Source organism: Spermophilus citellus (genome assembly GCF_964194105.1).
Source record: "Spermophilus citellus genome assembly, chromosome: 9".
NCBI lineage: Eukaryota > Metazoa > Chordata > Mammalia > Rodentia > Sciuridae > Spermophilus > Spermophilus citellus.
Genome location: NC_138191.1, coordinates 135,778,095 through 135,800,675, shown reverse-complemented (window position 1 = coordinate 135,800,675; position 22,581 = coordinate 135,778,095). Strand labels below are relative to the sequence as shown.

Genomic DNA, 22,581 nt, shown 5'->3' with positions numbered 1-22,581 from the left:
TGCTGTTCAGGGGTGAAGTCTTCCCAATTGGTGACTGGACAAGGACTCGGTCAAACTTGATCTTAAATATTAATATAAAAAAGGTAACGTCTCACCAAGCGCCGTGGCACGTGCCTGTAATCCCAGCAGCACCGGGGCCTGAGGCAGGAGGATTGTGACTTCAAAGCCAGCCTCAGCAACAGCAAGGCCCTAAGCAGCTCAGTGAGACCCTGTCTCTAAATAAAATACAAAATAGGGCTGGGGAAGTGGCTCAGTGGTCCAGTGCCCCTGAGTTCAATCCCTGGTACCCCCTACCCCCCCAAAGAAAGGTGACCTCTCAAAGAGCTGGGGTGCAGCTCAGTGGTAGAGGACTTGCCTAGCATGCACAAGCCCCCGAGTTCAGTCCCCAGTGCTGCCGAAATAATGGTGGCATCTGCAGACAAGGCTGCTCAGCGCAGCCCAGAGGCAGCTCCCAGCCTGGGTGTTGGGTTGGCTGAACTGAGCCGGCAGCTGAAGCCAGGAGCTTTCTTATCAGCTTCCCATTTACTTAAGACCGTCCTCAACTCTTGTCATTTAAGCAAACTGCCTTGATGCTCTGAAGGGACTGTCCCCGTGGCTGCCTCCGGCCCACAGCCCACACCTGAGCACCCTTTCTGAAGTAGCTCCTGTCGGGCCTTGCCGTCCTCCCTGCCGCTGTCTTTCTCGCCCTGCCCTGGGCTGGCCTGTTCTGGCCCATCTGTGCCCCTCTGAGAGCCGAGCCTTTGTCCGTTCCCAGGACGTTCTGAGCCTCTCTGAGCTGTGTGGCCATGGCCTGATCCATGCCCACAAAAGCCCTGCCGCGGCGTCTGGGTCCTGCTGCTTCCTGAGGTGGGCAGGCAGGACAGGAAGCAGGATTGGAGCCTCTCTCGGCAGCCCAGGTGACCCTGGGCAGTAACCCTTGACTTCCTGGGAAGGCAGGAGTCCTGAGTCCAGCATTCACCAACTCCGGATCCCTGGCAGTGACCACCAGCCAGGAAGACTGCCCAAGACGTTCTCGGCTGTTTGCTGAGTTCATAGACTGGAACGAAGTTGACTCCCCAGCCACAGGCCCCAGCCCCAGGGAAGGCTTCCTGGGGGAGCTGGGGACCAGCTGTGTCTTAGAGGACAGGTGGGAAGGGGGGCATCATGGGAAAGAGGGGCCAAGGGCTAGAAGGGGGCAGCCACCTTGCGGACGGCCTGGTCTGACTCTCCTAAGGTTGCCATAACAACCTGCTTTAAAACCACAGAAGCTTAGGTGTCTACAATCCAGATGTCTCCCGGCTTCTGGTGGCTGCCGGCAGTCCCTGGCCATCCCTGGCTCGTAGATGTGTGACTCTGATCCCTGCCTCCATTTTCCTGTGGCCAAATGTCCCCCTCTGTATAAGGTCACTAGTCATTGGCTGTAGGGCCCACTGTAATCTAGAATGATCTCCTCTTAACCTGATTCCACCTGCAAAGATCCTATTTCCAAATAAGATCACAGTCACAAGTGCCAGGACTTAGGACCTAAGTGTGTCTTCTGGGGGTCACATTTCAACCAACCACAGGTCCCAATGGCTAACTGGGCACCCTGAGCCTGTGGAGACATCACTGACTGTCCAGGGAGGAGCCTGGCTTCCCCGCCGGCTATCTGTGTGACCCCAGACAAGTCACCTGGCCCTCCATGTCTCAGCTCCCTCCTCTGGAAAGTGAGGAACAGAGTCACCACCTCTCGGAACTGTCCTGAGAACTCAGTAAGGTAGGGGCCTGACTCAAGCCTCCAGGACCGGCTCCTGTGAGAGAGAAATGAGCCTGTCCCCCCTGGGAGGGGACCTTCCTGCCCTCCAGTGGTTGAACCCAGGAACCTGAGCCAGCCTGGAGTCTCGTGGGTGGGAACAGTCGCACTGGAAGATGCAGGTCCATGCCCTGTGGACAAGAAGCCGATGCCAAAGGAAGAGGTGGGGGAGGGTGCCACGAGGCCAGCCAGGCAGGGCCACCAAGACAGGATCCGGCGGGAGTGGGCCAGCTGGCAGGCTCAGGGCCTCAGTGGAGGGCCTGCCCAGGACCAAGCCTGGCGGCTGTGTGGCCTATGTCTGCTGGGGCCACCTCTGCTGCCAGTGACCGGACAAGCCTCAGTGGCCATCCCAGACCCAGGATGACTGTTCCTGGACCTCTCCAGCCCCAGCTTCCCTGCCCTGCCCTCCCCAGCAGGGCTGTCAGACAGAAGTAGAGGAAGTGCCAAGAGCCTGACATGCACGTCGGGTCATTGCCTTGTAAATGACCCACCTGGCCCAGCCAGGGGATCCCGGGCACTCTGTTAAGAGCACAGGTCATGAACATCGAGGATGGGACACCAGCCCCACGCTGGCACCCTGGTGGTCACTGTTGGCCTTGTTACACCTCAAAGGGTGCCCCTGAGGGTGGAAGAAGAACAGAAAGGGGCCGTCAGGGCGTCACAACGTTGCCTGGTCAGTGCACCAATGAGGAAGCGGATCAGCCTGCTGGCCGCTGATTTGCCTTTTCCCTTTGGGGACTGCTCCTAGCTGGGAGCCAGCAGGACCATGGGCTCCTGGTGAGCAGGAGGAGCAGAAGGAGCTGGACAGGGAAAGCAGTCTCCTGGGAACCCACACGCAACCAGGAGGGCCCTGTCCAAGTGCCACCTGCAGCTTGCCAGTGTGACCGGCACCATCTACCGGGCCCAGCCACAAAACAGGCCCTGGACGAGTCCCCCAGGGGGCGACATCTGACCACAGTTCCTCCAGCCTCCCTGCTCCCTGTCTCCCCACCTTCCTACCACACCAAGCCTCTACAACCTTCCACTCCTGACAGGCTGGCCAGCTCTGTGCCGGTCACACCCCACATTCCAGATCCAGCCCTCTCCCTGCCCAGAGCTTTCCCATGCTCCCTGGTGCTGCCAACTCCCCTTTCCTGGGGAAGACGGCCGAGCGCGAGCCCTCAGGCATGCTCGGCTCAGGATGCCTCGGGGAGGCCTGTTCAGCACCTGACACCCAGGACTTCAGCTCTTACCTACTGGTCCATCCTCCCCAGGGAAGGCCACCCGTCCTGCGGTCCTCTGTCCTGAGAAACTGCTCCACTGGGTTGGCCCCCAGCTCCTCAGCATCTGCCTCCCTCCCCAGCAGGAAGTCACCTTTGGTGCAGGCTGCGCTTCATTCAGCAGGACGGCCTTACTCAGCGGTGCAGGGAGGCAGGAGAGCCTCTCAGACACAGCCCTGCCCCACCCCCGGAGGAGTGGCTGGACTCGGGCTTCTGGAAGCCACCCCTGCCACGTTTACTCCGGGCCTTGAGCCTCACAGGCTTCACTCCCCGCAGGGTAGGCCTCTGCCCCTTCCGCTGGGAGCTGTCTGCCTCTTGGGGGAGGCCCTGGCTCAGCCCTGACATCCCATCTCTCCAGACCCTCCTGAGGTGGAGACCTGGACCCCAGTGGCTGAGCAGGCAGCTGGGCACCAGGGATGCTGTCTGGGAGCGTGGCATGGACAGAGCAGAGCTTTTATGTGGGGCAGCCGCACCTCAGGGTGATCACAGCTGGACTGTCTGCTTCACTGAGATGTCAGCAGGTACAAGAGGCGGAAGGAGCCCGGCAGCCTCTCCTGGACCCAAGCCAACTGTCCACACATGGAACTTCTGCCCAAGCCAACTTAAAGGGGACCAGGACGTGCCTGGGACCCACCCCTTCCCCTCTTGGACACATCTGAAAGAGGGGGGGCCTTGTAGGGTGGCGTTTAACTGTGGCCAGCCCAGGTTCAGGGTCAAGCTTCACTTTCCACCTGCTGGTCCTTGGGACTTTCGAAGAACATTGTGCGTCTTGACCCTGTTTTGAACAAATGGAAGTCGCGGATGCCACGCGGGCCACCTTCTCTGCTCAGCGGTTTTCTGCCCCACAGCACAGTGCTGACCTTGGAGGGGCAGTCCCCCCACCCCTGCCCTCCTGCTCGGGGTTCTCACTGATCTGAACTGTTGCCTGGGGTCAGGCTGGAGCCCTTGCTGCTGCCACTGCTGCCTCTGGAGGGTCTCCGTGGAGAAGCCACTCGTCTGAGAAGGGTTCAGGGCTGTGGCTGCTTCCCAGACAGCTGGTAGCATGGGGACCAGCGGGCAGTGCTGATGTGTGCCGGAGCATGGTGACTGCTGAGATCCTCTACGTGCTGGGCCCCAGCAGGCCCTGAAGAGCCCCTGAGGACCTGCCCCAGCCCAGGTGGCCACAGACCACAGCACATCCTCTTCTGCATCGGGAATCCTCGTCGGGCTCGATTTCCAAGACGCACAGGACCCACTGGAGCCAAAGGCGCCCTGAGGGGGCCACACGGGAGTTTAGGCATAAAGACCGGTGGTCTGCGTGCTGCTACCACCTTCAGACTGTCGGGAGCTATGTGCTGTGTGTTCAGGGCATCACCCCCACAGAGCTGGCGCCCTTAGGTGGATGTGGCCGGCTGTGGCTCCCAGCACGTCACCTGGGCAGCTCCAAGTGTGTTTACACACCTTTCCTGAGGTCCCACCACGCCGTGTTTCACCTGCCACCCCCAACCCAGAGCAGGTTTGGGGAGGGGACCCTGCTCCTTCAAATAAAAATATCTGGACCTTCCAGAATCTTCCTTGTCGGGTGCACACCTCAGGAAGCCAGCGTGAGCAAGAGGCTGGCACCTGGGGTCCGCACATGGGAGAGAGAACCCCCTCTCCAGGTGAAGTTGTGCCCAGCATCCTGAGTGAGGTGGACCCGGGGCCCTGAACAGGGAGCTCTGTGCCGGAGCCCAGAGGCGCCCCACCCCGGGAGCTGAGGGCCGGGGCCGATGAAGCACTCCGCTCATCCTGCCCCAGTGGGGCTGTGACCTGGAGGCTGGGCACACACGAGGCCACATCCCTTCCTTACTTGCTTTGTTTGCCTTGACTTTGGCTTCAAAACTGAGAAAAGTCAAAGCAATGGAAATCTCCCCACCACCCTGCTCCAGGGCTCTTCCCTTCACCTCTGTCCTGCGCAGGGAAGGGTTCAAAGGCCCAAGATCCACTTTCTGGGCTTTTGGCTTTTGTCTGGAAGGTAGCCCCTGGCCTCCCAGCACCTGTCCCCTGCACATGGACATCCCAAGCGCCTCCCGCCCAGAATGATGTGGTCACTGAGAGACAACACAGGACCGGTCAGTACAGGCTGTCAGCACCGTGGACACTTGGGCTGGCTAGTGTTCTGTTGGGGTCAGCATCCCAGCCACTTATTTTCAATAGCGAACCCACCTAGCTGTGGCATGCCAAAACACCTCCGTTGTTACCCAGTGACCTGGGAAACGAAACCACTCCCAGTGTCACCACTGACACCCAGCTATCAACCTGCCTTCAATTTTCAGGGATCGTAATACACTACAATATTAATATGAGGCGTGTGGAAACTATATTGAGTCATTTTGAAATCACTTTTCCCCACACCCACCCAATTCCAAAAGGGATCGTGGGTGGCTTCCTTAAATGAATCTGCTACGGTGGAATCTTTCAAATAGCAAACATGGGGAGAGGGCGAGTGGGAAGCAGGGCAGGTTGGTTTTTGTACACCAAGTCACCGCTGGAGGCCCTCCAGAGACTGTTTCCAGCACAGGGAAGCCGCTGGCCGCTCGGAGGAGCCCGGTGCTCCGGAGACACCTTCTCTAGATTCTCGCACAAGAACCACAGCGTGCACTAGTAAACCGTTTCCTCCAGGAGAGGCCGTTGTCCAACAGCTGCTCATGGCCCCTGGGTGGCCAAAAATAGCACTGAGCCTTTCCGTGGGTCATTGGCCCATATGTCTCAAGAGGCTCTGGGCCCATGACTCTGTTGGGCAGGGGAGATGCCACACTGACTGCGGGTCATTACTCCCAACCTCCCGATGCCCTGGGGGAGACGGGGGTCGGTGGCTCTTGGAGAAGGGAGGAGTTACCTGTGCTGCACCCCAAACACTTTTGAGCTGGAGCCCGAGAAGAAGACTGGAGTTCACAGGCAGAGAGGCAGGAAGGGCACCGCCACAGGGAATGTCAGGAACAAAGCCCAGAGGCTTTTGGGGTCCCATGGGGGCCACAGCTTTATTGAGATGTCCTTCCCACACCACACAATTCACTTAAGGCATACAGTCCAATGGTTTCTATGATCTAGCTTGTGCAAAAATTATAATTTCAGAACTTTTTCATCACCCCCCGCCAAAAAAGAAACCCCGTTCTCCCACCTCCACCCAGCAACCATTCATCTACTTTCTGTCTCTGTGGATCTACCTATTCTCAGTACTTTGTACACATGACATCGTACGTTGGGGTCATTTGTAACTGGCTTCTTTTGCCCAGCATGTTTTCCAGGTCCCTCCATGATGGCGCATGTGTTTGAACTTCATTTTTATGGCTGAATAATATTCCACTGGATAGACCACATTTTTTTTTTTTACCCATCTGTCAGCTGTTGGGCATAGGGGTTGTTTCTACGCGGGGGCTATTGTCAACAATGCTGTCACGGGACGTTTGTGTTTGTGATTTTGTGTGGGCATATGTTTTCAGCTCCCTGGTGCAGACCCAGGGCGGGGACTGCTGCTTGTGTGGTGAGGCAGATGGAATGTAGGTTCGCAGGACCACACCTGGCTGCTGGCTGATTCCAAGCAGCCCTCAAGGACAGAGAGACCCTCAGGAGACGTCCCACAGGTTGCCAGTGCTCCGAGAGCTGTGCAGGGGAGTGAAGTGGGGGTGTCCACATCTCACAGGCCAGCGAGCACCGCAGCACTCGGAGCTCTTGGTAAAACCCCAGCCTGCAGGGCCAGAGCTGCTACTGTGAGGGGCCTGGGGGGCTCCCGGACTCTGCACTCCTAATGTCCTCGTCAGGCGGTGAGCAGCCCAGCCCTGGAGGGTGACCACCAAAGGGCACGGGGCAGAGGCAGGCACTCAGGTGCCCTGGGAGTGAGTACCTGTGGTTCTTTTTATACAAGGGACTGGGAAGGTGTTGAAAGAGCCATGATATTAGCTGGAACGAGTCCCATTTGGGCTCAGGGTTTGCATAATTAGGGGAAGCTGGGATCTGCCCCTGTTCACAAGGGACTAAGAGTCCAAAGGAGGGGCAGCCTGAGCCCTGGAAAGGGCACAGGCAGGATCCTTTCCAAATGTGGCCTCCGTGGCAGGCCTGTGAGCACCCAAAAGGCCAGGGCCCACTGTCTTTGGGTCCTGGGGCCCAGCCTAGAGAAGAGGCTCAGCTGCACCTGGGGTCAGCACTGCCCTTCTCCCTGCACCCTGTCCCTCCCTACCCAAAGGGCTTGGAAAGGGCTCTAGCCCCCCCAGAACCCAGGGCCCAGGCCAGCCTAATCCTGTGGCCACCAGCAGGAGGGAGGCAGAGCTGGGCCTGCAGGTTGTCCCAAGAGGCCACTGCTGGCCTCTGCAGGTATCACCCATGACCAACCAGGGCATCCCTGGTCAAGGGGGAAGCTTCTCCCTCCCACACCCCTGTTCCCGGGTCCAGGACCCCTTGGGCTGGCTGCTGCCTGCTCATGGGGAGGACCTGAGGGCTGCGCCGACCCATGGGGGAGCTGTGGGGGAGGGGACAACCTCACTCTTGGGCCGTTGCTGACACTTGCGGTCGGAGGCTGTTCCTTGGTGTTGTGGGTCAGCAGAGTGCATGGGGGTCAGTCGGCTGGCTTTAGCTGGTGAGCACTCACCCAAGACCAGACTCCTGTCTGGGCACTGCCCTGCTCTTTCTTAACCACACCTGGCAAGGCAAGAGGGCAAAAAGGGCAGCTTTGGCTAGGGCCTGTCCTGCCAGGTGAGAGGGGCTGCTCGGGACCAGAGGGCAAGGCCAGCCCCTCCTGGTGCTGAGGATGGGCACAGCAGGGGGGGGGGGCTCGTTCACTTAATCCCTATTCTTTCTAGAAGTACTTGCTGATGTCTGCAGTAAGACAGGCGCCGTGCAAGTGCTGGAACTCCTCTGTCCCTTTGTTCCTTTGACCCCAGTTTCTTTCCTTGGTCATCTGTGTCACTGTCATCAAGACATCAGGTTCTTCATGGTTCTGGTGATTTGGCTTCTCCCTGCACTCAGCCTGGGCACGCACGCGCGCGCACACACACACACACACACACACACACACACACACACCCGCCACCCTCCCCAGGCGACTGCCTGGAGCACGTGGAGCTGGGTGCTCCATCCGGAGGCTCCACCGGAACCGGCATCTCCTGCCCCAGCCTCGGCTGGCGGGTCAGCCAGTGCTGGCCTCCGGGGACCAGCAGGGCAGGCGGCTGTGCATCCTGCGTCATTAATAATGAATCTCCAGCGGCTGCCTGCACCTCTCGCTGGCCACCTCGTTGACACAGTGAGAGCCTCAGCAGCCCCGTGTGCAGAGCCAGCGCCACGAGCCAGGAAGCCAGGGAAGCAGGTGCTCCCGAGACCCCCTGAGCCTCTGCCCCCGCATAGTCACAGTGGGCAGTCACGGTGGGCCAGCTCAGCCCCGTGGCCACCACTCAGGGCTCAGTCGGCATCGAGGACAAGGACGCAGGGAGGGGGCTTCCTCCTCCTGTCAGAGGCAGGCGACTGCTGGCCCAGCCAGAGTTCCTCAGCCCAGCCCCACCAGGCACCCAGGCAGGAGGGCCGGAGAGCCCCGCAGGACCAGGAGAACCCGGCGGGGAGGGGAGGATCTGAGAGGGCCAGGGAAAGGGCGCCTCCCACCGCCGTCTCCACTGCTCTTGGGAGAGGTCTTTTCTAGCACCGTCTGGAAATCGGAAGCCCTTCCCGGAGCCTGCGTGGGCATTGCCTCCACCCCTCGCTGCCTTCAGAAACCCTCGCTCCTGAACGGACACCTCGACGCTCCCTCACCTTCTGGGACAAAGTCCTGTCCCAGGCAGAGGAGGACTCCTAAGGACGATGCCTTCTGAGCCCAGCAGAAGGGGACAGGCAGCCAGGAGCTGAGCGTGGCCTCAACATGCAGGTGTCCTTCGTGTGCTCGGAGCACAGCCTCAAGGCCCGGGTTCCCGAGGAGCGACTGGGACGGCCGCTGACTGGCAGCCCCAGCCCGGGCACCCATGGAAGATTCCGTGCTGTGGCCATGGTGGCCCGGAGCCTGGGACAGCTGTCAGTGCAGAGTGTGCCGAGCACTGGTGACAGCAGCATGAAGCAGCCGGGGATGAAATATAGGTAGGAGGGACGGGTGGCTCTGCAGGCTGGGGCTCCCCTCCCTACCTCCCCGCTGCATGAGCCTCACAGTCGGCAAAACTCTGTGGTCAGTCCCGGGCCGTGGGCGCTGAGACCAGGAGGGCTGCTTAAGCCCTTGCTGGGCTGGTCAGAGGTAAAGCCAGGCTCCACTCAGCGCCACAGTCACCCCTCTCCTTCCTCCTGCCTTTGTTTCCTTCCTGGGGGTCACTTACAATAGCAGTGCCACCTGCTTCCCCCAGGGGACCCCAGGCTTTGGCCCCTTGCACCCTCCTGAGCTTTCCTGGGCATGCAAGCTAGGTAGTCCGGGCTGCCATGACCAGCCTGAGTCTGAGGAAGGGGGCTCTCAGGGGAACCCTGCAGGGGAAGGACTCTCCCCTCCCTGGCTCCAACCAGACTCGGGCTGGCTTCCTCTAGTGGGGACTCTGGCTGCAGTGGGCACAGGGTAGCCAGGCAGCACCCAGGCTTGCCCGTGATAGCCCAGGCTGCCTTGTTTCCCTCCATGGGGACTCAGTGCCCCACGGGGCCTCCAGGCCTGAGACTTGTATGTGGAGAGGGCCCAAATATCCAGGAGAGGACCTCCCTCCCTTCCCTGAATTCCTCCTTGCTCCTAGGATAGAAAGAGAGGCCGGCTTTGTAAGAAGAGCCCCTGGAGGCAGGGGCAGGGGCACCCTTCTGAGGTCCGGCTCTTCTCACTTCCTCTGTGAGACTCGCCCAGGGTCCTCAGTGCCTGGAGGGGTCTGTGGCACATGATCTGCACAGACTAGAGAGGCCAAGTAAGGGCTCTGGTCCCTGGGTTTCCTGGAGAACATTTTCTAAAACAGGAGCCAGGGTCAAGTCCACTTCTCAGTAACCAGAAAGTCTGACTCGGACCAGTCTAGCTGTCCCGGAGGACAATAATCTGGACTTGTAGCTGGTATTGGTAACAACTTGGAAATTTCGAGAGTCCCTCCCAATAGCTGAGATGTGCAGTTCAGTCCTCCCCAGAACCAGAGGCTGGCAGGTGGACTGGACATTCAAGAACAGTGTCATCTGAGAGAGACCCCTCAGGATGAGTCCGGGGTGACAGAGCCTGTGCTCTTGTCCCAGCCACCTTGGGTCCTGGGAAGGGTGAAGGATCTTTAGTGGACCTGATGGGTAATTGAGAACAATCCAGAATGGAATTCTCTATTCCAGAAGCTCTAGGGTTTATATCTTCTGTTAAGTGGGGATCAAAATCTAGTTGTAAATAGAACACATATATTTTAGTGAAGATGCCTCTTACTTGATGTAACTTTTAAGTTAATCGGAGATCTCCAAGAGCCTGAGTGCATGTGTGACCCTGTGTGTGTGTGTGTCTGCGGATGTGTGTTCCTATATATATGCACTTGCTGGAATCAGGGAGAGTAAGACCGGGCTGTGCAGGGTTTGCAGCCTGGGGATCTGGCCTCAAATCCCAGCCCCAGCATTTCCTAGCTTCTAGATCCTGCTTCTCCTATGGAGGAGCAAACAGCCTTCCATACAGCAGAGCCTGGTGAGCTTTGCCTGGGGGCATTGGTGGAGGGAGGTGGATTCAGGTCTGTAGGATCAGGAGGCTTCCTAGCTGCTGAAATGGGAGTGGGAATCCAAACCATGCCCCCTAAGGCCTCTGCTGAGCCCCTTTTCTACGCAGCCTACGTAGCCTCATGAGTTACCCCACCAGGCCACAGCCTGGGTGCAGGTGGGGGCAACAGGGACCAGGTACTGGTCCCGGCCCCAGTACCCCTCACCACCTCCCTGGGAGGCTGGGCCTCCCCCATAGCTACTCCAGGCACAGCCCACAGGTGTTAAGGGACCTAGAGGTGACCAGCACCAGGTGCCATTCTCACCAGAGGCCCAGAGGTACTCAGTGCGGCCGTGAGAGCCAACCCTGGAGTGAGGAGAGGAGCAGCACTGTGTCCCGAGGGGCTGAGCCGGGGCCTGGGCTGCTCACCCCGCATCACACCAACATCTTCTGCACCACCCTCCCTGGAACCTGCCGCTGCTCACTCCAAGTGGAGGGTCAAGGCCCCGAGGCGCAGGCCCAGTCACAGGGAGCTGGAGTCTGGGGGCTAAGCAGACCTGTAAGCAGACAGTGCCTCACCATGGGCAAGAGACCGACAGGCCAGCAAGACGCCATCGGGAAACACTGTCTGCCTCACTCCTCAAACCAGCTAACCCAGGCCTGAGGCCCCCCTTCCACCTGACCCCATCTGTCCCCCACATAGACACTGAAGTGGCAGGTCCTGAGCTCCTCTTTTTAAAAGATCTGTGATCCCCTGGTTCATTCCAGCTCTGGTCCTTCGGGGGCCGGGGGTGCAGTGTCAGGGTGAGGCCCCGGGGAGACGCACTGCGCTTTCCCTGGTGAAGTCCTCACGGGCCTCTTTTCCAGGCCTTTTGAGCCTAATTAATGAAAACCAATAGTATCGTGTTTAGAGGTTTTGACCAACTATTTTATCATATGTCAAGCGTTAATTAGGAAAAGAAATCTGTAACTAATGACGTTCATGTCTCCAGTTTGGAGTGGCAGCGGCCCAGCGCCCCCGGCCAGGCTGGGCAGTGACTGTAGGCTCCGCCCCCGCTGAGCAGCTGTGTGCGGATCCTTCTGCCCGAGGCACCCATTCCCTCTCATTCCTCTCTGGAGGCCTGGCAGCGGATGGCAGAACTAATACCATCATGTTAACGGGAAAGGAGTTGAGCGGGGGACAGCGGCCTTCCACAACGTCCTACTTGTGTTCAATTATTCCTGTGGGCAGAGAGGCCACTGGGTCCCCACAGGCCACAGGAGGAAACTCTTGCCCTTTGAGGGAAGCTGGTCCCTTTCATGCCAAACAAACTGGAATCGATGAGGCACGGGGAGCAGGGCTCACCTCCCGAAGCTGGGGCGACGGTGCCTCTGCTCTCCACCACAGGCCCAGAGGGGCCGGCCTCGTGTTTATTGTCCCCACCTGTCGTGGTTAAGCTGCTCCATCCTCCTGAACACAGTGTGTTCCGGCATCTGAGGACCTGGATTTGGATCCCCGCGCTACGCCGGGAGGGAAGTTGGCCAAAGAAGGTGCCTAAATCCTGGTCTTCAACCCAGCCCAGTCAGAAATTGCCCCCCAGGGTCACCTGGGCAGGAGGTTTTGAAAGGTGGGGACCCCACCTCCCTCTACATACCTAGATTGATCTAGGCCGGGCACCCAGTGGTGTCCAGAGCTCTGGGACACCCAATCGCTATGAGTACCTGGGCCTAGTCCCAAGGAAGATGTCTGCAGCCTGTGTCTGTTTCCACAGGGGTCTGTGATCCCCAAACAGTGAGGAACCTTTCACCTGGTCATCATGCCCCTCCTAGCAACCTCATTGTGCCCACCACTGTGAGGTTAGAGTGGACGGGACTCCGTAGACCTGGCTCCTGCAGAATGTGTGATAAACTCGCGCCTCTTTGCAGCGGCCCCAGACACGTGGCTGTAGGTTGGCTCATGCGCCCAACACTGAGGGCACTGTTAGACAATGCGCCGGTTCATAGGGGGAACCCGAAAACTTCATCTCCCTTTTCAACACGGTTGAACACTTAGCTACTAATCTTATTTGACTTTTCCACTGGGGGTTTTGTTCAGGGAAAGTGCCGCCCTCCTCCCGCATGCCGTGCCGTCCCTCTTGGGTATCTGCCCCTCTGGGAAGGGAGACGCGCTGGTCAGATGTGGGACAGAGTCCTGTGACCCTGCCCCAGGCACACACGAGGCCTCCTTCATCCTCTCAGCAGCATCTGCGCCCAGGTTGCATGGGAAACACCAGGCCCTGGCTGTCACCTGGCCAGGAATCAGGGAGGGGGCGTTCCTACCCAGCCAGTCTGCTCTGAGCTCCCGCTGCCCCCCCCCCAGGCTCTCCCATAGACAGGTGGGAGGCGGCCAGGTATGGGCGTGATCTGTTCTGAGGGGATCATAATGCCTCACAAGTAAGGCAGCTGCCAACGTAGAGTGACGGCCACCCACACTGCCTCTGGGCTCCCGACTGCCGGGGCAGACACGTGCCAGTCCTCAGCAGAGGGCTGCCACCTCCACAGCCTCCTATGGGTATGAACAACAGCCTGGATATTAATGTCCACCATTCCCATAGGACCTTGGTGGACCCCAATAGGCAAGTGCCTTAGTGGGCCCGTGGCTGAGCCCAGGGCCATGCCTGGGTGGGACGTGTGTTGCAGGAGCAGCCAGGACCTGGCTGTGATGGGGACAAAGCTAGAACCTGCCCTGCTAGGGAACCCCACTCTCCCCCAAACCACATGGCCCAGGTGAGGAGGGTCTAACATCCCTTATCCTGTCCCTGGAGAAAGGAAGTAAGGGCCCACAAAGCCACAGATATGGCCAGCTTCTCAGCAGGGAACCCCAAGAATTCACCAGATCCCACGGGGACCCTGAGGGTGTCCAGGCCACATCACACTCTGTGAAACCAAGCAAGACATGGCGTCGTCATCTGCTCCTGGGATGGCATTGCAGCCTGTCCCCTGGCCTCCAGCACTGCCACCCCAGCAGTGTGGCAGAGCCCACGGTGGGCCCAGGGCACAGCGGGCACTCACCTGTCCTGGGGTGGGTGAGCAGAGACCTCCCTCTGAATGCCCGCACCTCCCGGGGTTAGACATGTGTTAGCTGGGCTGGGAGTGCACAGGGGTGGGCGCTGGCCAGTGGGCCTGGCTGGTGGCACCCTGCTCTGCACCCAGGACTCACACGCTGCTTGTTTTTTAGGAACCTGGGCAAGTCCGGCCTGCGGGTCTCCTGCCTGGGGCTCGGTGAGTATGGGGGACCCTTTACCACCAAGGAACAGGGCTGCGGGAGGGCCGGCCCTGCCCTATCGGGGGAGCTACACACAGGACCAAGGACTAGGGAGTGGGGCTCAGTTGCCCCACCAACCAGGAGGAGAGGGGACCGAGAGACAGCCGTAGCACAGAAGGCCAGGGGAACCAAGGTCCTTAGCACCCACATTCCACCCCGCACCAGAAGATCAGAGCCACTCCTGGCCCCAGGCACCCTTCCTTCTGGACCCACTCACTGTGGCTCCCCCACGAGGGGCTGCCCATTTGCCCTGTTTCCAAATAAGAGCCCTGTCATGAACGGGCAGTCCTTCACCTCCAGGGTACACCTAGTATGCCCCCTTCTGCCCTAACCCCACTTTCCCAGCAAGAGCAGGGACCCACCCGTTGTTGGGAGACCCTGCATTCAGCTCCCGCAGGAGCATGTCCCTGGCAAGGGAATGTTTCGAAGGCCCCAGGTCTCCTGGGCTCGCAGCTGCTGTCCACCTGGAGACTGTTGACCCACAGTTTGAATGCTTGCCCAGAAGACCAGGTGTCCACACACACAGGGGACAGGCTCACCCAGAGCAGCCTGGCTGCCTGTGCTGCCCCCGACCCCAGCCCTGCAGTCTGAGGTCTGAGCGATCACTGGAGGGTGTGCGGCTCCCTGGAAGCTGGTCTAACCTAAGCCTGTGTGTTTCCTTCTAGGAACATGGGTGACCTTTGGAGGCCAGATCACTGATGAGGTAAGATGGACTCCCCTGACCCCCAGTGCCCAGCAAGGCCTCGCCCCAGGCCTGCTGCCAGGTCCCCTGCATGAACATGAGCATTGTCATGCAGCTGCCACAGCAGCCTCCCTGTGTCTGCGGTGGAGAGGCCCTACCTCGTGAGACGGTGAAAAGTTGAGCCAGGTGGCAGGGGCCAGGGAAGATGCCACATCTGGTGCCACCACCTGCAGCCAGGAGCCTGGGGACCTTCAGCAAGCCCCCAGCCCCCAGGAACTCAGGGACCTCAAATGCATGACACGCTCCCCAGAGTCAACCCTGAGAATCCAGAGATAGCACATATTCGGAATTACAAAGTCGGGTGCGGGTCTGAGCTGCCTCGGCAGAGTGCACCTGCCTGGGTTTGAAATGTCAGAACATGTTCTTCGCAGTCATTTAAAAATTATCTTCTGCAACTTCCTGCAGGCTGAAGAATCTGAGCAGATCGACACTTTACCGAGATCCCGACCCACATTTCCCGTAGCTGCTTGTCACATTCAAACCCACGTGCTGGGGCTTGTGTCTCCACCACTGGGGCCCACGGGGGATGCTCAGGAAGGGCTCTCCCAAGAGCATCATGAGGTCCCTCGGAAGGAGAATGATGTGTTCCCAGAGGGGTGCACTTCTGGGTGGTAGCATACATGGAAAGACAGTGGCGCTTGCTCAAGGTGCTCTGGGCATCTGCACCAGATGCATTTGTCCCCTTCGCCCTTCTTACCAGTATGAAGGCCACATTTAAAAATTAGTTTATTCGAGACCCCGTTCACTGTGATTTCAAAGGGAAAGCTTTGCTTCCATCAAATCCAAGTGCACGGTTTGTTTGGTTCGTATTCATTTTTGTGACAGTAGCTGGTTACGAAACCATCTGCCTGTGCTCTGAAATCGATGGGTTCAGGCCTTCGGGGCCAAGTCAGGAGTTTCTAAGGCGAAGGGCCTGGCCTGAGCTTGTCAGATTGAGCAAAAATTGGAGATGTGAGGCCATGTGTGGTCTGCTTGAAATAAGTCCTGCCTGATCCGCCTTGGGTCCCTTTTGATGTAGTAAGTGAAATAGTGGATGGAAGAGTCCTGTAGAGGGGTGTGATTTGTCCCCAGACAGGGCCAGCTACCTGCATGTGGACAGACATGAACATGCACTGGGTGACTTCTTACCAAGCGGTCAGTTGCACTGAGGAACGTTGATGAATCATCTGATGGCAGCTGGCTCTGTCCGGGACACAGCAACATGGATAAAGACATTGCAGGTCATCCCTAGATGACCATGCTGGGAGGACAGGGGGCATAATAGATGATGGACTCAGGGACCTGGAATGTTGTGGCAGGTGAAAATGACAGAGTAAAGAATAAGAAGAATTTTGTACTAAATCCTACAGTTAGTGTCCAAAACAAAATCAGTATGTCAGGTGCGGAAGGCCCCTTGGCTGCAGTCCTGATGGGGAAGGCAGGTCTTTAGGCTCCAGGCTGCTGCCTGCTCGGGTGGAGCCAGCCAGGAGGTGAGGACCATCCTGGACTGGGGATTATTTTTGTATGTGTGTGTAATTTTTAATTAAATAGGTGAAACATAAGTTTACCACTTAACCCTTTCTAAGGATACAGGACCGTGTCTGTAAGTGCATTCACATTGCTGTGCAGACCTCACCACTATTTCCAATTTTGTTTTCATGACCCCAGGCAGAAGCTCTGTACCTTTAAGCTGCTATACCCAGACCCTGTCAATCTCTTGATCTACATCCTGTCTCTGGAGACTCAGCCATTTTTTTTTTTTTAATTCCAGTGTTGAGGGTTGAACCCAGGTTCTTGCACAGGCTAGGCAAGTGCTCTGTCACTGAGCCACATCCCCGGCCCCTCAGCCTATTTTTTAAATAAAGTTTTATTGGCACATAGCCAGGCACGTTTGTTTACCAGTTGCCTGGCCTACTTCTCACCACAAGAGCAGAGCCGAGTACCTGCCACAGAGACAGTCGTGGCTCTTCAGAGAGCAAGTTTCATGTCCCTTGTTTGGTGAGATCACAGCAGCTGTCTGCTAGCATCTCCAGGGCTGTTAGGCAGACAGAAGCTCAGAGCTGTTCCGTGCCCCACCAGTGAGGAGTGCAAACTTTGTCCCTCCCCGCCAAGGAGGAGTGACAACAACCCACAGTTTACAGGACTCGGGTTGCTCTCATAGATTCTCAACAGAAGCCAGCAAAGGAAGCAGACGGCGCTAGCGAGTCTGAAATCACGTGTCACGTGTGAAGCCACAAGGGTGGTGCCAGGGTCCCTGTCCTCCCACTTGATGCCTTTTCTGCCACCCTGCTCTGCCCCTCAGGGGCCACAGCATGCTGTGAGGAGCACGTGTGCCGGACAGATTGGGCAGCAAGGACCTAATGAGAGCCGCGGCTGGAACTTCACGTTTATGACCCCACTCGCGGCCTGGTGGCCCAGGGAGGCCACGTCACTACTCCCTTCTTACGGAAGCCTGATGTGCGCCAGTGCCGGAAGTCACATGTGGGCCCTCAGCCTTGGCACCTGTGCCCAGCCCTGATGTGACTGTCCTGGGGCTGGGATGAGTCCTGTGGGATGACAACTCTCTGGGGGAGGGTGGCAGGGAGGTGGCCTGTATGTCATCCTGACTTCAATTTCTTGGACTTTGACCCTGGAAAGAACTAAAAGGTCACAAAGCAGAGGCTGAGTTTCCCACAGTGGGATGCAGGACCCGCCAGAGCAAAGGACTCGGTGCCTGCTACCCGCTACATTAGCGCTGCGGCTCTGTGGGGGAAAGTAGAGCCGCGTGCAAGCTGGGGAAGAGGGGCGCCCAGACCACAGCACAGCCCTAGAGAGCCCGGGTTTCCTCATCCTCTTGTCACCCAAGGGGCCATCCTCGGCCTTAGGATCGGGGTTTGGTCTCTCCTTTCGCTGGGAAGGGTGAAGTTGGGCTTGGTGCCCCTTTGCCCAGTGCTCTGCCTGCTGCTTGGAGCCCTTGCCCAGTGCCAGGGGCAGCAGCTGGGCTAGGGTTCCTCCTCTGTGGAGGGGACTAGGCATGTTCGTGGTTAGCTTTCTGAAGTCTGGACCTTCTGGCCTCTGTTCTTGGTCCAGGAAGGAGAGGAGGAGGCTGTCCTGCACTAGGCAGAGCAGAGCCAGGAGCAGCCAGGGCAGTGAGGAGGTGGGGTGAGTGACCACTCTGAAAGCCACCGAGGCAGCTGGAGAAAGGTGCCCCTCAGCTCACGATCACTGAGCACCTGCCAAGAGTCAGGTGCCACCCTCAGGTGGCTCTCTAGCAAAGGGACAGATGCCATAAGGAAATAAGCACATCTCTGTCTCTGAGGGTGAAAGGTGCTCTATGGAGACTGCGTATGTCCCTGGTGGCTGCTGTAATGAAAGACCCCCAGCTGGGCAGCTTAAAGCAACAGAAATTGATTCTCTCAGAGTTCTAGAGGTCAGAGTGCAAAATCAGTGCTGCTGAGCTAACACCAGGAGTCAGCAGAGCTGTGCTCCTTCTGGGGATTCCCTGGGGGGAGAGCCCCTCCCACCTCCAGCTCTGCTGGGCACAGGTGTTCCTTGGCTTTCAGCCACACCACTCCCGCCTCTGCCCCCATGGCCACCTCACCTCCTCCTGGGGCATGTCAAATATCCCTCTCCTCCCTCACACAGGCACCTGTGATGGCCTTCAGAGTACACTTAGATAATCCAGGTCAATGCCCCACCTCAAAATCTAATGTAATCCCCTTGAGAAGTCCCCTTTTCCACATACACTAACAGGTTGCTGGACCTGACGCCACTGGGGAGCCACTGTGTAGTAGACCCCAAAGGAGGGGAAACACACAAAGAGGGCCGGGGTGGGGGCTCCTGCAGGAAGCAAGAGTGGGCATGAGATGATGGGAAGAGCACTCCAGAGGATGGTGGGCGGCCAGGGGAGCCCCGAGGTTGGCCTTGAGGGCAGGTAGGCGCAGGGACTTTGGCTTTGATCATCTGTGAGACAGAAGCCACTGGAGGGTTTTGGCAGCAAGGAAATGTGACCTGACCTGGGTCTGAAAGCCCACTCTGGCTGCTGCCCAGGGAGTGGCCAGCCGGCGGGACTTCTTAAGTTGCCCCCAAGTGCCCTGGGGATCCACTTATCGAAGACCCTGACAGGGCAAGTTGGAGGAAGAGCCAGGGCTGCTGTATCCGTGAGGCATCTGATACACAGATGCCCTTGAGCCACAGCAGAGGAGAGAGAAAATAACCCAGCAAGCAGGACACCCGTCGATAACTCCACCGATGGCCACGTGGCCAGTGGGCTTCCTGACCACCCCCAGCAGCTGGCTGACGGGCTCTGCTTTGGGCCGCACACACCTGAAATGTTTTGGGCTCACTGCTGCTTTTGAAAAACAGTAGATTTGACCCACCCTCCAAATACCCTGGATTTTTGGCATCCCTTGAAAAATCAAGGCACCTGATAGTGCCAGGCCCACCTTCCCAAGGGCAGCACTAGCCATGGGCCCTGCCCCTAAGTTCCTTCAAGTGGTGTCCCAGCCAGCAGTCACCAGCCCTCTGTCCTTGCTCCCCACACCTGCCTGGCTGCTGTGACTCTGAGCTCAGTATTGAGAGAGGCCCCATGTCCCCACCCTTGGCTGACTCCCCGTCCTACAGGGGTTGAGGGCCACTGGGAATAACCTACCTCATCATGGGCTGCCCGGTGCCCCAAGCTGAGCTTGGGGAAGTGAGACACTTGGAGGGACAGCAGAGTCCAGGGGACACTTCTCTCCTGAACCTTGGAGGGGCTGGCTGTCCTTTGCAGATGGGCTCCCAACCGCGCCACTGCCGCCGGTTAGTCTTTGCCAGTGGTCTGAGCAGCAAAGCTCTGGTCTGCAGGTTGGATTGGGCCGCCATTTGTCAATCCTGCCCCACAGAGGGCTGGGGGTGTGCTGCATTGGAGAAACACCAGCCTAGGCCACTCTGGCTCTCAGCTCCGCCACACAGTAGCCGGGGGCTTGTGTCTCTCCACCTGCAGTACACAACAGCACGGTCATGGGCAGAAGGTTCCCCGAGACAGCTGAACACACGGCCGAAGCTGTAAGCAGAGACGTTCATCCCACCAAGACCCGTGGAGCTCCTGTCAGCTCCTGGGGCCACCACAGCTGAGGGGCTTAGAATAGCAGAAATTTATTCTCCCACAGTCTGGAGGCCAGAAGCTTGAATCAAGGTGTCAGCAGAGCCCTGGTCCCTCCAGAGGCACTGAGCGGGAATCTGTCCTGTGCCTCTTCCAGCTTCCGTAGGTTGCTTGCCACCATTGGCGTTCCCTGGCTTGTAGACACACGGAGCCAATCTCTGCTCCGTCATCATGTGACCTTCTCTGGGCTTCACTTCCTGTGAGGATATCAGGCGTACTGAATTCAGGGCCCGCCTTGGAGCAGCATGAAGTCATCATAACTAATTGCATTCACAAGACCCTATTTCCAAATAAGGTCACCTTCCGAGGTTCTGGGCACCTACTGAACCCAGCCCACACCCTGGGACATCCCCAATAGGTAGTGTCCCTGCTCTCAGGAAATTCACGGCCCATAGGCTGCTTCTTTGTCCACTTTACCTTCATCTTGAAGGGTCTGTAACTGAGAGCTGCCTCCCATCCTGCGGCAGGGGAGGACAGGGAGAGTGGGGAGGACAGGGAGAGTGGGGAGGACAGGAGAGTGGGGAGGACAGGGAGAGAAGGGAGGACAGGGAGAGAGGGGAGGACAGGGAGAATGGGGGAGGACAGGGAGAGAGGGGAGGACAGGAGAGAGGGGAGGACAGGGAGAGTGGGGAGGACAGGGAGAGTGGGGATGGGAGGTGGGGGAGGAGGCCATCTAGATCCCAGGCACCAGGGCCTAGGCACCAGGGAGGCCAGCCTCCCAGGCCACAGGGGTCCTGCTCTGGAGCCTCTGAGCCTTCCCCTGAGCTGGCAGGACAGTGCTGGACCTGAGCGACTCGGTTTCTCTTTTCAGATGGCAGAGCAGCTGATGACCTTGGCCTATGACAACGGCATCAACCTCTTCGATACCGCTGAAGTCTACGCAGCTGGCAAGTAGGTGTCTTTTTTCTGAGGAAGGTGGCCCAGGGTGTTGGGGCAGGGGGCAGCTCTGGTACCCCTCTCACCCTCACTGTGCCTTCCACCTCACTTCCTTTCTAAGCTCCCAGTGACCTTGGGGGCTACTTTTATGGGCCCAGAATCACAGAGCACTTGGGCACCGTTCGCTTGCTGAGCTCCCTGGTGAGTGAGCACTGAGGTGACGGAAGTCCTTCTGGGGCCAAAGACACTGTGCACCTGCCTCACGGGGCTCAGATTGCTGCGCACTACCTGCAGTGGGGCCCCTGGCACCAAGCGGGCCAGAGCTATGATTAAGTTGTTGTCCTGGGCTCTGGACGTGCTGGTGACCTGCAGCCAGCCCCACATGCCTGACATTTTCATGTCTTAATGATGCAATTAGGGCGCCAGCCTCTCGGGAGCAGGAGAGAGCAGGGCTGGCCCGTGCTGTGGGAAGCGCTGCCCATCTTGGCAGGGAACTTTTTTTACTCAATTATGTAAAAGCTCAGCCCTCTTCAGCCAGAGCTGTTGGCTTCAATTTTAAAGACTGGCTGTAATCAAATCATCCATTCCCCTGCATCAGGTTTCCAAAAGTCAGCTTTTGTTTGTGAGATCATTTGTTGGCTCCCTGCTCCCTGGTTGTCCTCCCCAGTCCTCCCCACAGTCGCTCCTGCCTGGGGCTGTTGGCTGTGCTGACTGCAGCCCTGACCCGCTGTGCGCCATGGCCAGGGGGCCAGCACCTGCCTCACGGGGCTCAGATTGCTGCGCACTACCTGCAGTGGGGCCCCTGGCACCAAGCGTCAGGGAGCACAGCTGGGTCTTTGCTGGAGTCCTAACCCAGGACTGGGGAGCTGACAGCTGGGACCTCCACGCCTCCTGCAGCCCCTGTCAGCAGCCCCTCCTGTGCCACGGCCCTGCCATAAGGCAGCAGCAGCCCCCATCAAAGGGAAATGCTTCCCAGACAGAAGATGAGCTAAGCTGAGGGTCAAGGTGCCAGATGCAGATGCCCAGCCCTGGGGCATCCAGTCCTGAGCCTCTTCCTTGGCCCAGCTCCTGCCTGGGCTTCTGCCCACAAGGGTGTATGGGAGGCAGAAGCTCCCTGCAGCCTCCTCTAGTTCCAGATGGCCCGGTCCCTGTGCTCCACCTCCCAGCAGCCACCCTGCTGAGGGCTGTCTTCAGTCTCTGTTTAACTGGACACCAGGGGCAGCATGCTGGGGCAAGCACGTGGGGGCCTATGCAGCCTCAGGCCTCTTGGAAGCCCTTTGCTAGAAACTGAGGATTCCAGGAGCACCTTCCTCTCAGGGTGCCATTGCTCTGGAGACCCACCTCTGCCAGCCACTGCAGCTCCTGCTCTGTCTAGCCCAGGGCAGAACCTGCCTGTCTGCACCCATGAGTGCCTCGGTGTGAACAGCCACCCTCAATGCACAACATTGAATTCCAGGGACAGACCCAGAGGAGTCCCTCTGGGCAAGGGGCTAGGGACAGCTCCTGCGGGTGGTGGGCCAGAGCTGCCCCTCCTGCAGACGAGGGTGGACATGCACCTATCTTGCTTCTCATGCTGACACTAATTTGGGTGTTTCCCCGAGAGCCGAAGGATTTCCATGCCCCCCCACAACAGACACATACAGATTCAAGGGTCACCAGATAGTTAGCTTTCAGGCAGGACACAAACAACAGGCCTTGGTTAGCCCACTGTCTACAACACAGCTCTGCAACCATGTCCACCCTTCCTAGTCCTTTGTCTGACAATCAGGGACCGAGGAATAAAAGAAGGAGGCCCAGGGATGAGTGAATTTTCTGTGCATCCTGACCATAAATGAAGAGCATGCAGAATGTACGCTAAACAGCTGGCAAATTAGGGCCCATTGTTTCTGAGTGGATGACTCAGGCGCTTTGATAATTGGAATGTAGCACTGGGCATGGAT

At 58.3% G+C, this 22,581-nt stretch overlaps 1 protein-coding gene across 6 annotated transcripts in view; it reads left to right on the top strand.

Moving 5' to 3' along the window:
* KCNAB2 (potassium voltage-gated channel subfamily A regulatory beta subunit 2) overlaps window positions 1-22,581 on the top strand; it is an 84,887-nt gene that overhangs the window by 48,520 nt on the left and 13,786 nt on the right. For 5 of the 6 annotated variants that reach the window (XM_081306824.1, XM_081306825.1, XM_081306821.1 and 2 more), the window contains 3 exons: window positions 13,836-13,879; window positions 14,588-14,625; window positions 20,577-20,656. In XM_081306824.1, the coding sequence (XP_081162950.1) occupies window positions 13,836-13,879; window positions 14,588-14,625; window positions 20,577-20,656 (162 nt within the window). Of the gene's footprint in view, window positions 1-8,411; window positions 9,103-13,835; window positions 13,880-14,587; window positions 14,626-20,576; window positions 20,657-22,581 lie in introns of those variants that run through there. The other variant, XM_081306820.1, reaches the window with a different exon arrangement.